Source organism: Gobio gobio (assembly GCF_949357685.1).
Source record: "Gobio gobio genome assembly, chromosome: 2".
Taxonomy (NCBI): domain Eukaryota; kingdom Metazoa; phylum Chordata; class Actinopteri; order Cypriniformes; family Gobionidae; genus Gobio; species Gobio gobio.
In genome coordinates this window covers 32,248,527-32,264,646 of record NC_137098.1, presented here as the reverse complement: position 1 = coordinate 32,264,646, position 16,120 = coordinate 32,248,527, and the positions used below count along the sequence as shown (strand labels likewise).

The 16,120-nt window shown below is 37.6% G+C and overlaps 1 protein-coding gene across 3 annotated transcripts; it reads left to right on the top strand.

The window, feature by feature from the left end:
* Positions 1–5,782: 5,782 nt before the first annotated feature.
* On the top strand, positions 5,783–16,088 carry slc1a2a (solute carrier family 1 member 2a). Of its 3 annotated transcripts, XM_079810188.1 has the most exons (12): positions 5,870–6,254; positions 8,114–8,250; positions 8,932–9,084; positions 9,655–9,905; positions 10,057–10,192; positions 10,564–10,690; positions 11,404–11,637; positions 11,762–11,956; positions 12,727–12,861; positions 13,068–13,284; positions 13,936–13,989; positions 14,141–16,088. In XM_079810188.1, the coding sequence occupies exons 2-11, from the start codon at positions 8,124–8,126 to the stop codon at positions 13,951–13,953; spliced, it is 1,593 nt and encodes a 530-aa protein (XP_079666314.1). In that variant the 5' UTR covers positions 5,870–6,254; positions 8,114–8,123; the 3' UTR covers positions 13,954–13,989; positions 14,141–16,088. The 3 variants fall into 3 exon arrangements, with proteins under 3 accessions (XP_079666313.1, XP_079666314.1, XP_079666315.1); XM_079810187.1 differs by lacking the exon at positions 13,936–13,989 and having other exon boundaries at positions 5,783–6,254; XM_079810189.1 differs by having other exon boundaries at positions 5,936–6,254; positions 13,936–16,088.
* Positions 16,089–16,120: the final 32 nt, after the last annotated feature.

Sequence of the window (16,120 nt, the reverse complement as noted above, 5' to 3'; positions counted from 1 at the left end):
TCCGCCCACTACCGGAAAATAAAATGGCATATCTTCTGCTTGTTCTTAAAAGCTGAATAATTCCAAATGAACTGTTATTTTGACAAGAAATACAACAAAGAATATTGTTAACATGTAGTGCGTTGATTATGTAAGACTCTCTCTGTCTATCTCTCTCGCGCGCGCGTGTGTGTGTGTGAGAGAAACGTGCTCAGAAAAGCGGCAGAGTTCTTCACACTAGAGTTTACGGTACGTCAGATGAGCTGATTTGAAATCGTATAAATTGCTTGACAAGAGCGACACTCTCAAGCGCTCATTCAGAGTGTTCAGCTAGTAAAAATATGTTTATGCTTAACTTATTCGTAGCATCTAACTATGGAAGCAGAATAGTCTCGTTAATAACTCACGCACAAAACAAGATGCACACATGTGTAGCCAATTTCACATGCATGAAACCAAATTCACATGCACAAAAAACAATTCACGTGCGCAAAATAAAATGATACATTCATAAAATACATTTCACAAATGCAAAACACAATTCGTAGATTTACAACTGTGCACAAAAACTTTAGAATGTTTAAAATGTACAAGTTCATCCTGTAATGTGAATGTGCAAATCGACATTCACGTGTGAATTGCCTTGGATTTGTGTGTGTGTGTTTTTGAGACTTTCCTGGCAGCATTCCTTCCACCCGAGTCAGTCGTACGCTTTTGCCAATCAGATTTAATCTTATCAATCAGCCAATCATAACCGCTTGAGGGCGGGCCCACCTGGGTGTTATGTCATCAGCGTTCGACCATAGTTAAAGATCATGGTTAAGATCATGGCTAAGCAGCAGAGCTATGTGCAGGTTGATCGGTTCATTTCTGTGTTTGCTGAAACTAAGATGTTAGAGATCAGTTTAAGCGATAGTTTATTAACTGCTGTGTGAAAATAAACATTTATTTTAAGTATTGATGTATTCTTTTGTTTACTTCATAAAGAATTATGCATATGCATACCATACACATGTAGGCTTTTAGATTCATAAATTGATGTATACGTTTTATTAATTTGAAAGTTTATTAATCCTTTGGGAATAAAACCTATATGAAATGACTTGGCCATGATTAAAGAGATAGTTCACCCAAAAATGAAAATTTTGTCCATTTAGTCACCCTCAAGTTGTTCCAAACCTGTATGAATTTCTTTGTTCTGCTGAACACAAAGGAAGATATTTGCAATAATGTTATAACCAAGCAGATCTCAGTCCCCATTGACTACCATAGTGGGGGGAAACATACTATCGTATTCAATGGCTGCCGAGATCTGCTTTGTTACACACATTCTTCCAAATATCTTCCTTTGTGTTCAGCAGAACAAAGAAACTTGAGGGTGACTAAATGATGAACTGACCATTTCAAGTATGAAGAAGCAAAACATGTAGTACAGAGAAATATATACATCTTCTATAGTTGTGAGATTGGCTGACTAACAGTTTGAAGCTGGGTTACAAGTTCTTCAGTCACGGGGCACAGGAAGCACAATGTAATTGCATGGCTGGTCAGTGATGTTAGTGCATGGTAGTTGTAGTGTTCAAGTCAGTGTTTTCTTTTCTTCTAAAGTAGATAGATGTTTATTGCCAAATGATACATTTAAGTGCAATACATCAGGTGAAAGTTACCAAATGAAATGTGTTCAATCTAGTCATCACTAGCCCTTTCTCTGTCACATCAGATTTTGGTTTGATATTTAAAGCAGTCAGCACATAGTACAAGAGGTGCAGACAGAGGAAGAGCAGGAAGTTAATTGAATATAGTTTAATGAGTAATCTCAGTTGCATGATGTTAATTGCATCTCTATGATCAGTATGTCTTTGTCTGATCAGCATAAAAACTGCTTTTTTGCCAGGCAAAGTAACATTTATGCTTCACAACATTGTCCCGTGTCATTAAAAACCTTGAGATGACAATACAGCACAGAACATGAAAGTACATGTGTAGAGAATAGATTAAGACATATACAAAGTATAAAAGAGAGTAAAGAAACATGAATTTAGATGTTTGTGACTGCTATCCAGATGTCATGCCAAATGTGTGTAATCCTGAAAAATACAGGGGAACAACAAGTGTGCAATAATAATTTAACACTGTATACTGTTGCACAAATGGCTAAATATCTTCATCACTAAACAATGAGTGCTCATAAAAATATTTAATTATATTTATCTTGATGAGGCCAGTGCTAAGTGGGAGCTATTTGCCACCCAGATGATTGTTTTGCAGTTATTTGCTTGATTGTAACAGAGAGAGCTGTCTGAGGGGCTCTGTATCTGCAGCTAAAATACAACAAAACAAGCATCATTTCCTCTTCATATGGGACATCTGTTTACCACAGCAGTTACTTACATCTGTTAATATTTAATAAACCATCACTTCAACTGATCTCTAACATCTTAGTTTCAGTAAACACATAAATTAACCGATCAACCTTCACATACCTCTGCTGCTTAGCCATGATCTCTAACTGTGGTCGAACGCTGATGACGGAACACCCAGTAATAAACAGCCCTATCTTGCACCCAGCGCAATTGACTTTGTACACCGACGCATGTGTCATTCCTATTTTGCACCCGCGCAAAGCGCGCTTTTCCCTCCACAGAAGCACGTCGCTAAACTAGTGAATGAACTTGCGCTACCTGGGCGGTTCAGCGCAAAAAAGGAGGCGTGTTCCGGCGCAAACAATCCCTGGTGCTATTTTGCTGTTCCATTAAACAATTGCGCCACTGACCAGAAAAAACCTAGTCTAAAGTCAGTGGCGCGTTGCGCGTTGTTCATTATGCTATTTTAAGGGCGCATGCTTGTCCATAATGTATAGCGTGCACAACGCGCATACACTTTGCTCATGTAATCTACACAGATGCAACAGTTATTTTTGCAAATCATAAATTGTTACGCTAAAAAATATAAACACATGAGATGACGGAAATCATTGTGGTGTGCCACGAAGATGTGAAAAAATAGGCATAAATCTAGCTTACAAATTATTCAGGCTAATTGTAGTCTAATAATTAAGGAGACCTGTTTGCCCAATAGTGGCAACTTCTGGCAAGACATATGTGTATATAAGGACATCTAATAAATTGGTTTGTCCGTCAAGAACCAGGAAAAAAAATCGGTGAGGGTGGACGCAGCGATGTCCTCTGCTGGCGTCAGGTCCGAGTAGAGGCAGATCCACCTCCCGTACACGGCGTGCCCGATTGATGCTGGCAAGCTTGGACTTTCCCCGTCTTCTGATGTCATTGTAGCGCTTGCGGCACTGGTGCGACGTCCTGGGGATGCCAGCTGATGAAACTATAACAGCTATAACTATAACTATAAACAGCTGATGGCTATTTCCTCCCACGCCTGTTTAACCGACGCTATTTTGGGTGGGTTTCTCCCATCCCCATACAACACAGCTTCTCTGTCTTTCACTGCTCTTACTAGCACATCAGTCTCCTCGGCTGTGAACCGCTCCTGGCGTGCGCCTGGTAAATACACCATAATAATAGCAATCCATAATGGAACTTGCGCACCTGCTTTTACAGGGAATGTTGGATGACGCTCTGATTGGTTTATTCACGTTACGCCCAAACCACACCTATGAATAATGAAGCTACTTCAGACCAACCCATTTTAGATTTGCGCCGGGCGCAAGAGCCATTTATCCTGCCGGGAAAATAGCAACAGCGCCGAGACCCGCCCACAAAGTTACTTGCGCTTCGCGCTTTGACACTTGCGTTTCAGATCGTTAAAATAGGGCCCTAAATCTGATTGGCTAAATTTTAAACATTCTAAAGTTTTTGTGCACAGTTGTCAATCTACGAATTGTGTTTTGCATTTGTGAAATGTATTTTATGAATGTATCATTTTAATTTGCGCACGTGAATTTTTTTTTGTGCACGTGAATTTGGTTTCATGCATGTGAAATTCCCTACACATGTGTGCATCTTGTTTTTTGCGTGAATTATTAATGAGTCTAATCTGTCTCCATATCTAACACACACATTGGCGAGTAAAATCTGAGAATTTATTAGCCAATGGCTAATGATAGATATTATTTAATTGCCCAGAGTGACGATTTACTCGCATTGTAGAGGGTTGTCATGGCAATTTTCCAGGGGGACAATGTCAAGATTCATCAGGCTCACATTGTGAAATTTGTGAAATATTTTATCTTGTATTGACAATGCAAGAGTCCAGAACTCTGTAAAGTCTACTCCAGCACATCCCAAAGACTTTCAATGAATGCAAGGTCTGGACTCAGAGATGCCAATTCATGTGTGAAAATAATTTGTCATGCTCCCTCCAAACCATTCTTTCACAATGTTTGCCTGATGAATCTTGACATTGTCATCATGGAATATGGCAATGATGTTTCTTCATACCCTGGTTTAAGAAATTAAAAGCTAAATACCCCATTAAACACGGTTAGAAGAACTGTTGCCAAACTTATAACATGCTATAAACATAAGAATCACTGCAATAATGATCCAGTCTCTTAAGCATTTGCCTAAATCCAGACAGTGACCTTTTTTGACCCGGGCAGTGTACCTTAAGTCAAATATCCACATCAGGTGGACAGACGTCACACATGTGATGCACCACATGCTTACTTAATCAAGCTACATGACCTTTGGGAACCGTAGTAATTGTAGTTAACCTTTACTGTTGGGCAGTGCCATTTTGTCACGTCAAAGAACAAATTCAGGGAAAATCTATAGATTTTGGCAATAGATCATTTGTTAATCATGTTCAATATAAATTTCAGGTTCCTAGATTGCACGCAAGCTCAAGACCACATAATCAAGGTCATTTTAAAGCCTTAGATTTCCAATGCAATGACTTGTGTTTGAATGTAATATGTATGTATGTAAATAATACATGCACGAGAGGCTTTAAAGAGATAGTTTGTGTACATGCAGTACTTTCACCTGAGAATGTGTGCGTGTGTGTGTGAACCATGTCTATGTATGAGGGATTAGAGAGGTTAGGAACAGATTAGTTAATTATAGACACCTGTCTGCTAAGCATGGAGACTGGAGTCAGGTGGATGAGCTTGAAGAGTGTGCTGGACAGCATTCAGCGTGGTGTAGCACAGGTGGGGGGCAGACAGCAGATGTGAGACCATGTGCCTGTGCACATTCCTTGCATGTGGCCACACTCCAGCCTCTCCACTTGCACAAAACGAGTGGGACAGTAGCTAACCTGCAGATTCAAAACTATGTTTAACAAGGACAGCTTTTTGATGTCTTCTGTATTTGGTCATCCTTTTGCCACTCTGAAAAGGCAGGCCAGTTTTTGAGTATTTATACGAATATTTAGAAAAAGCAGAAAGTTGAGTTTATGTCATTAAATGGAGTGATTTTATACATCAAATATCACTGAGAAGGCCTCTGTTATCATGCACTACTAATTGTTTGATTTGATTAGATGAATCTGATAGCTTCTGTGCTTAGAGATCATGAGAATCCCCTGCTTATTTCTGTCATGGTAGGCCCGAGTCTGCACACAACTGAGAGGTCATCGCAGGTCAAGATTGTGTTTCCCAAAAATAATGCAAAGTTTAGTTCATTACGTCTCCCTAGAAAGAACCAAAGAGTGTTTTTTACCCAGGTCACATGTACAAATAATCACACATACAACTTTTCATTATCAGAGTTGGGATCTTGTTTGCAGATTTTGCATGAATCTATATAGCAAATGTTATTGCTCGACAGCTTGCCTGAATCTGCCATGCATCACTCTTTGATTCCGTTCATTCATTTCAGAGCTCATTAGAGAAGATCAGACCTGGGGAGTGAGATGGAGGGGTTGAAACAATGAGAGAGAGGACGAGGAGTCTCAAGCATATTAGCTGCTACTTACACATAATCTGGGTGCTAGACTCCTCCTTCACGTTGCCCCACGGAACCCAGAGCAGCACCTATTTGCCCATTTCATTAGTACTAATGGTGGGATAAGATCAATTCAAAGACTAAAAAGCCGAGGATTGTGCGTGGAATCTCCTATCCGTCAATTTGATTGATCTTGCAAGGAAGAGTTGCTGATTGCATCAGAGCAATTACTTATTGCACTGCTGTCCACCTGGCGCTTGGAGTTTTTGATTGACATTTCTGATGACCTGGACCGGATTCCCTGATGGATAAACTGTAGATTGACAGTGTTTCATTCAAAGCCATTTGTATAGCCCATGGCTGTCTAACAAACTGCTGTGAAACTCTTCCCTTTTAGTAACTGCACTACAACAGGTAAGATGGACGATGAAAAGCCTCTCGGGATCATCTTGCTTGTCCTTGCAATGTTGTTATTTTTATTTTGCACCTTTTGAATAGCGTTAACCTGATAAATGATTTTGAGCTTTATGGTTAGATTTAGTCTGCAAAGCTTTTATTTGGACTCTGTAGGTGTTTCCGACTAATATAAATGGCATGTTCAAGTTAACAAAGTCTGTACGAAATGCATGTACAATATGTGCCTTTAATATTGTTGCTTCACCTAATCGATTGCCTTAAATGAACTGATTTCTAAAAAGATCCAAATGACAAGCACTTCATCTGTAAATAACCTGCAGACACACTTTTTTTGTCGCTCACCTCAGACTTCATGTCATTGAGATGGAACTAATGTATTTATATGTATTTTATATATATTTTATTTTTATGCAATAGGATGAATTTAAAGTCTTAGTGTTACTTGTCAGAAAGGCTATTCTCAGAGCTTATAATTATCAATCAAATCTTTCAGAACTGTTTTGAATAATTTAAAGGAGTCAAATGCTATTGTCTACAATGTGAAACCAAAACACTTATTCCCACCTTGACTTTTGCTACATACTCTCAACTGTTGTGCAACGCAATTACTGCTGAGCTCGAATGGCTAAAATTAACCAATTGCCAGGCTTTTATCTCATTAGGTCTGGAGCTGTGTGTATCAGACAGTCTTTTATTTCCTTGGCATCATTCGGCTTTTTAATCTTGTTCAGATGAGCCGGCGTCCAGTTAAGAGTTCACAATGTACACAAACAGTAGAAGACATTTTATGTCATTAAGGAATAGCTTTATGTGTTTCTTTTCTGATTTGGTAGTTCATTATGTTGCGTGCACATAAATAATTTTTCATTGCATTTCTTCAAATGTTTCCTTGCAGGTAATGATAATTTAATAGTTCTGGTCCTTTGAGATACATATAGGCCTATCAATGGTCACCCTGATGCACCATTGCAACAAAAAAAACATCCAACTTGGCCATCATAACACATAGGCTGTCGCAATGTTGCATGCATGTGCTTAATTACTGCAAGCCTATGGTTATGTAACCAAACAAGGTTATCTCTGTTGGAGAGGAGGGCTGACTTCTAAGAACCTTTTAATCCAGACCAGAGTAAAGCTAAACAACTCTCGTGTCATGTGACATGACATGACCACCTGTAGTAGTTGGTAGACAGCTGGTAGACAAAAGTAAAGGTGATGAAACACACTCTCAGGAAAAAAAAGGTACAAAAGCTGTCACTGGGGTGGTACCCTTTCAAAAGGTACACCTTTGTATCTAAAGAGTGCATACTATTACGTCAAAGATATATATTGGTACCAAAAGTGTATATATTACCTAAATGGTACATATCAGAACCCTTTTTAAAGGGTACCGTCCCAGTGACAGCTTTTGGACAAAAGTAATTGTCCAAAATATGTCATGGTGCTTTTTTACATTTTAGTAGTGTGGTTATGGTTTTACATCAAAAGTTACCCGGACAAATAACATTTATATTTGTATTTGCATTCCACTCTGTGGTTCATGGACATTGATTGCATCTGTGCAATACGTGCAGATGTAAGATGTACAAAATGAGATGTAAGATTATGAACACAAGATGGATTACACAGAATTGCCATTCTGTGTAATTGAGTCTGCAGCACATTTCATACACAAACATATCTTGGTCCCACAAACTGACTCTGAATTTGTATCTACGACAATGAATAAATTCAGCTTCAAGTGATCATTTTCTGAAGGAAGTGATTTCACATGTGTAGCTCATACTGTAATCTAGAGCTCCTTGTTTAGATCATTGACACACTTTACTATCTGCTCCACTTCTTCCATCTACCAGTGCCAACAAAATGCAGAAGCAAGTGGAGATCAGAATGCATGAGAATCATTTGGACCCTATACCACCTGAAGAGTCCATGTGTGGAGGCTTCTGTGGCAAACTCATGAAGAACCTGCTACTTATGCTCACAATCCTTGGCAAGTTACTTAGCATTTTTGCTACTTTAGCTTGCTAATGAAAGAACTCTTACTACAGTTCATGGTAAAATATGCATGGCTATGATCATTACAATTACCTGAAAGCTTTTATATGCAATATGGCACTGCAACACAGTTAAGCTATTCTTAACCCCAAGTTTCTTCCCCAGTTATGGAGCCTAAGGAGTTTGTTTTTGTTTTTTGTTTTTTTTTCACATTTACAAAATGAATGAATTTCAGCCGTCCATTTATAAGACTTAAAGTCTAAGTCTTATTTTTTTAATTAAAGCACGATGCTAAAACACTATTATTCCATGAATACTCATCAGACAATATGTTTAATAGATTTAAATTAACACATGTATATGTAGCAGTTATATATATATCAATATTATATATATATATATATATATATATATATATATATATATATATATATATATATATATATATATATATATATATATATATATATATATATATATATATATATATATATATCAATTTATAAATTTTTATTTTCTGAGCTTTAAAAGTGTTTACATGCATGTATCAAGTGGGTTAGAGAAATGTCCTATTCACTGGTACATTAATCAGCCATTCAATAAGCCTATTATTTCTCATTGATATGTCTAATTTCTGTACCCTGATGTTCTCTGTGATTCTCTGTGTCTATCTCAGGTGTGATAATGGGTTCAGTAATTGGTATGCTACTGCGGTACGCATCACCACTCCCCGCTGATGTCATTATGGTCATTGCCTTCCCGGGTGACGTTCTCATGAGGATGTTAAAAATGGTGATTTTGCCTCTGATCATCTCAAGTTTGATCACAGGTACTGTTATATACTTTACTAAACGCCTCCAACAATGCTATCAATGCAACAAAAAAAAAGAAAAAAGAAAAAAGAAAAAAAAAATTATTTGTATGCTGGTAAACCAGCAGACTGTAAATATAGCTGCATCAGTAATGCTCTATTGATATATTGACCATTGATACATGTATCTCAAAAAACACATATATATCAGCCACAGAAATAACCTGCATGCAATGACTTTGAAGTCAAAGTTATAACCACAATGTTGGAGATTGTTAGTCAATGTTAACCACAAACTTTCCTTTCAACGATTTCTTTGTAATTCAGTAAACGATTTAAAAAGCATGCCTATTAAATTTAGGGTGGATCAGTTTCAGTGGTGCATGAGCAGAACATGTTTAAACATGTTAGCAAATTAAAAAAAAAGAATTGAGAAAATTCAAAACATTTGAAATCTATTACTCATTCACTAATCACAGCAATAATTATGAAACTTAATCAGAGAAACTTTTACTTTTGTAACTTTAAGTAATGTTGCCTTGTGAAAATGCAACTAGTGTGAGTAGCAGTTTTTTGTTCTGCTTTTAGGATTAGCAGGGTTGGATGCCAAGTCCAGTGGTCGTTTGGGCACAAGGGCCATGGTGTACTACATGTCTACCACCGTCATCGCAGCTGTGCTGGGGGTGATCTTGGTGCTCCTCATCCACCCCGGTAACCCCAAACTGAAGGCAAACCTGGGTGAAGGGAAAAAGAATGATGAAGTGTCCAGTTTAGATGCCCTCTTTGATCTCATCAGAAATCTGTTTCCGGAAAATCTTGTTCAGGCTTGTTTCCAGCAGGTGTGTCCAATGTGCTTTTGATATCATATACTTTCATTCATGCAATACTTTATTTCTGTAAATCTTTCATCTGTTATTTCTCATTAGTCTTTCATTATTATACAGGGACTGAATTATTAATATTAAACATTTATTCAATCTCTTTATGCAGATCCAGACTGTTACTAACAAAGTAGAAGTAGCTCCTCCTCCAGTTACAAATCGGTTTGGACGAAATGCTACCAAGGGTGCAGCAAAATATGTGATCAAGAAGTCTCTTCAATTCAAGAGCGGCATGAATGTGTTAGGTATTAGATGGCTTTGATTCAATGATATATGAATGAAAATGTGTGTGTATATATATGATGAGTTCAGATGCAAAAGCCTCTAAAAGCCACTTTGGTCAAAAATGAGTATTACGTACGTATTATAGTATACGTTCATAAAATACTTCCACTTCAAACCCACTAAATCCCAGCCTCAGCCCATTCAGAAGTACTGGTACTTAGGTAGAAACCTATACATAGAAGCCTGACAAAAATGCTTATTTAAAAAAAAAAACGTCAGATGGACTTAGAGGCTTTTGCATCTTAAGTCTTCATATATCTATATACATATCTATATATATATATTAGTTATGTACTTCTCAATAACATGGTGGCATTGTGTATTTCCCTAGGTCTCATTGGGTTCTTTGTGGCATTCGGCATTTGTATGGGAAAGATGGGAGAAAGGGCCAAGCTGATGCTCGAGTTCTTCAACGTTCTCAACGAGATCGTCATGAAGCTTGTCGGCATGATCATGTGGTCAGCTTTTATGATTATTAATGAGTAAAGTTTACATGATGTCCATTTTCTACATTTAGTAGTCTAATTATTAACTGTGACTTACTGTATATAAAGTATGTGCACTACCTTTCGAAGGTTTGGGGTTAATAAGATTTATGAAAGAAGTATCTTATGCTGCAAGGCTGCATTTATTTGATCAAAAATACAGTAAAAAAACCAGTAATAATGTGATTATATTATAACATTTTAAAATAACCGTTTTCTATTTTAATATATTTTAAAATTTGATTTATTCCTGTAATGGCAAAGCACATTTTCAGCATCAGTGTCACATGATCCAATTCATTCTAATCTGATTTGCTGCTCCCAAAACATTTTTTATTATTATCAATGTCAAAATTGTGCTGCTTAATATTTTTGTGGAAACTGTGATGCATTTTTTCAGAATTTTTTTATGAACGGAACGTTCAAAAGAACAGCATTTACTTGAACCAGAAATCTTTTGTAGCATTGTAAATGTCTTTACTGTCACTTTTTTTCAATAGTGCTGGTAATTTAATAGTAATTTAATGCGTCCTTTCTGAATAAAAGTATGAAGTTATTTTTAATAAATCTTACTGACCGCAAACATTTGAACAGTAGCGTTAATGATGGTGATTTTAGCCTTTAACTGTATTGAACTGACTTTCTGTCTGTTTATTTCCTGTCATTTAATCTCTGTCCTGAAATAGGTATTCCCCTGTTGGTATTGCGTGCCTGATATGTGGGAAGATTATTTCAATTAATGACCTGGAGATGGTGGCCAGGCAACTTGGAATGTACATGGTCACTGTCATCGTTGGACTTATCATTCACGGAGCCATGTTCCTTCCCTTAATATATTTTGTTATTGTTCGGAAAAACCCATATACATTCTTCATAGGAATTTTCCAGGCTTGGGTCACTGCTTTAGGAACAGCTTCTAGGTAAATGATCCAACTTTGCCATAATTTTTTCCTTTGAGTACCTTTAGACACGGAAGGCTGTTGTTTCATTTGACAAGTTCAGAAGTTAACACAAATCTGAAATCTCGATATGCCTCTTTTGTAGTGCTGGGACATTACCTGTCACTTTCCGCTGTCTTGAGGAAAATCTGGGCATTGACAAGAGAGTCACTCGATTTGTATTACCTGTTGGAGCAACGATCAACATGGACGGTACAGCGCTTTACGAGGCTGTAGCGGCCATCTTTATTGCCCAGATGAATGGAATAGAACTTGATCCTGGTCAGATCGTGACGGTCAGGTAAGACCAAATATCTGGACACAGAAATGCATGTAAATATGTGATTTACTCTAATATAATTCAGATAGCACCTAGGGATTCACTGGTGGCTACATTTTCTCATCCTCATGTTGTTCAAAACCTGTTAACTGCCTTTTGTCTGTGGAACAAAAACAGAAGATTCTTGCCATACAACTTCATAGTGATCATGCCAAAAAGCATTATAAAGGTAGTCCGAATTGTGCGCTGTGTTACGTATATTCCCGGTAACATTTAGATCATTGAGTCGGGAATGAATAAAACAATCTGATTTGTGAATCCAAGCAACTGGCTAATTGAAAAGAATCAGCTCAAAATAGCGATTCCTTTTATGAATTGGACTGATCCAGTTCTCGAGAACTCTGACTCAGTGGATCTTGTAATAAGATAGTTCCACCGAAAATCATTCATCATTTACTCACCCTGCTGTTGTTCCAAACCTATATGAATGTCTTGTATTTCTGCTGAACAATATAGCAGTTTGAAGATTCTTTGAAAGTTCTCTCAAGTTCCACTGAAGAAGGAAAAAAAACGAGTATGGGTTTGGATTGACATTAAGGAGAATAAATTATAGAATTACATTTTTTGGGAGAATTGTTCCTTTAATGGTCAGCGCTCCCATTTGTTTGAAACAAATGTTGATAAAATTACATTATACTGTAGATTTTTACAAGGAGAGAAGGAGAGCCAATTGATGTCTTATTCTTAAAGTTTGCAACTAATCAAATGAAAAATGTATGTTTTGTTTGTAGCCTTACAGCGACTCTCGCTAGCGTAGGAGCAGCCAGTATTCCCAGTGCTGGTCTGGTGACGATGCTTCTGATATTGACAGCTGTGGGACTACCGACTCAAGACATCAGTTTACTGGTAGCAGTCGACTGGTTGCTGTAAGTTACATTAATGATTTAGTGATAAACACATTTTAGTTGTCAATCAAAAGTGATCTCCAGTTTAAGTTTTTTTGTTAAAGCAAATCTCATGACATGTTTAACCACTTGCTTTGCATGTTGAGACAAGCCCTAATGGCATTTGGAATCGTTTAGCCTTGAGAGATGTGGTACCTTTCTTTGTTTCCTCCTGCTTTATCAAACAGTGACCGCTTCCGAACATCAGTCAATGTCGTCGGTGACTCATACGGGGCGGGAATCGTGTACCACCTGTCCAAAGATGAGCTTGACCTCTTTGATGCGCAGCAAAGGCCAGATGACTTTGAGATGGCCAAGACACAATCCTTTTTTGAGAATAACACTAACCACGGTGTATATGCATCTCACAACTCCTATCAGCCGGTCCAAATAGATGAATGCAAGGTACATTTCACTCTCACAGACATAGAAACCTGTATGTAGTTGCTTTTATTTATTTCCCCGACATTGTATGTATCATTGTGAATTTTTTGTTTTGTTAACTTTTGTATTTCTTTGATCATTCCTGATGTGAATTTCATAAGAAATGAAACAAAATAATTGTTCTGTACTTGGTGAAATAGCAGTTTTTGAGCAGGCTTTGTAAATCCATATAAGTATTTGGACATGATCAATTTTGGCAAACATTTTCTATTGTACTAATGCCAAGTTGCCTTTGGCTGTTCTCAACTAAAAATGAAAGTGATACAAAGCAGTGTACTTTAATGCACAACTCATTTTTACCATCTACATTTTGAGACGACAAAGGCTGCTATTTCATTCTTTCAAGCTCAATGTTTTTAAGCTTGACAGAAAATTGTTTTCCATCAGTGAGAAAACTTTGCAGAGAATCTTTTTCACTGCACTTGAGTAGACATTTTGACCCTGTGTTTCAAAAATGCATAGGTCTGTGTGGTACTGTAGCACGCGTGACACTTTTCACAACCCCTTTTAGAAGATTAGCTTTGGGCAGAGATTCACTGCAATTAGGAACAAATGCAAAGTTTATACGTACAAAATACAATGATTCAAATGATTTTCTCCATCTGTATTCAGTCTTTCAGCATTCTGTAAGGAATCCCGCTGCAGCTAATTATTATCTGTCTTGTGGTGGGTACATTTCTGTGAATTTGGATATAAATTATACTGTTAAAATATCAGACTCTCTGCTCCAAACCATAAACAGTTTAGCTAGCACCGGTTGATGCATTTTGACTGTGCCTTGGTCCAACAGTTAGTTGTCCCTGATAATTGCTTTCAGGTAACCTTGGCCTCAAATGGTTCCCCTGCGGAGTTCTCACTTGTTGAGGAGGAACCATGGATACGCGAGTAACACAGCACACAGATCCAGCTCCGCCTTATCCTGAGTCCCGCAAGCTTATCCTTTCTGGTGAAAACCAAATGCTAATTTTTATACATATAAACAGTCAGAAGTTACCACAAAACTTTTCACATGCACAAGCACTGACTTTTGTATGACAATCTGAGTTCACTTGATACATAAAGGGAAGAGAACGTAGCTCGCAAGTAGCTGGTGCTCGTAGTGGGTCAGCTGGTTCAGCCTCATACATTATTGTTCACACTCAAGGATTATGATAGTTGTAATTCTAGGTCTTGGGTTTGATGATCGATCTGAAACCTGCTGCCTTAAGGCTACCGCATAGAAGGATCACAATGGCTTGTCCAGCCTGGGACCCTAGAGCACTACTAGTGGCAGGAGGAGAGAAGTGCAGTTTGTTTGCTGAAGATACCTTTGACTGGCTTGGCTTAGATGGATTAACCCTTGGTGGCGGCACTCCAGATCAGCCTCTTACGAGAGCTTACCAATGTACTTAGAGGTTCTAAAATAGTGGTTTGCCTCCAAATGCTGCCACTTATTTTTAGATGCCACCCGACGTAAATGCCACGTCAGCAATTACAGAGCGATTAGACATAAAGTATGACATTGAGTCGATTGGCGTTATCTGAAAGGAATGTTGGCTTTAATATCCTACATAAGAAGAAATGCGCTTTCATTCAGATATATTTATGAGTGTCCATGCGTGTGTGTTTTTGTTTGAGGGAAGGGACTTGCATGTTTGTAGGTTTTGTACGTATCTGTGTGCTTTGTTAAGTTGTCGATTTATTTATGTATTTATTTGCTAAGTTGCAATCTTGCCTTGAAGACATCAACTGCAAACGGTGCAGACAGAAGACTTTATGACATTAATATCAAATGCAATCCCGTTTCCTTGGATCGTAGATCAATGATAGTGTTTGATTCTCTGAGGAGCCTCCTTGGATACTCAGATATTAAGTCCAGTTGAATGGATTCCATATCCGCGCTGATAATAGAGGCTCTCACGTTGGTTGGTGCTCAGGTTGTTAGCATGTCATACTAACAGAAACAAGATGACAGAATTGAGATCTATCATTAAATCTGCACCATTTAATTTAGTAGTCTCTAATTACTATTATAGAAACACGATAAACATTCATCTTTTGCACCAGAATCTTAAAATGTTCTCATTAAAGTGCCTCCTTGCACTTTCTGTAAATAAATAAATACACATAAATATGCTGTCATATTTTAGATATATTTTTCATGCAAACTTATGCGTGGTATTCATTTCATCACGTTTTGTCTGTTGTTTTATAAAACAATGGCAATTCATGTATTCACTTGAGTATATTATTTTACTAGGTAGATTAGAGTGTATCAGGTTGTCTTGTCTTAGGTTGTCATCACTGGGAACAGGTGGCTGTGAAACACTGACCGATGAGTAAACATGCATGTATGTCAATGTAAGCATATTTTTCACTGTTATTTTGTCTCAAATGTGGTGTATTGTTAAGCATTTTGGTAGGGATAATGACACTAGGGGAAAAAGTCAAATTACGAATAATTATAAACAGGCTTGCTGCAGATTTGACAGCCCTGTAGAGCGCAGAGAAACTAAAGTGCAACCTACAGTAGATACAGTATCTGTAATATGAATGTGTGCACTGTTGGAATATCTGTTCAGGCAGGGCCTGACACATCAAGAGGTACGGTGATGTATGTTATAAATGTGACCATCCTGCTCTTTTTATTTGTGCAACCCTGTTTGGTTTCAAAGACATTGCATAACTTTGTTCACCAAACTGTCTACTTTTTAAATTTGTCTTTTTCCTCTATTTTTCTATGAAATACCTATAACAAATTGTAAATAAAGGCAATGCTTCTTGTCTCTGTGTTTCTTGTTTTTCTTCATTTTCCCCA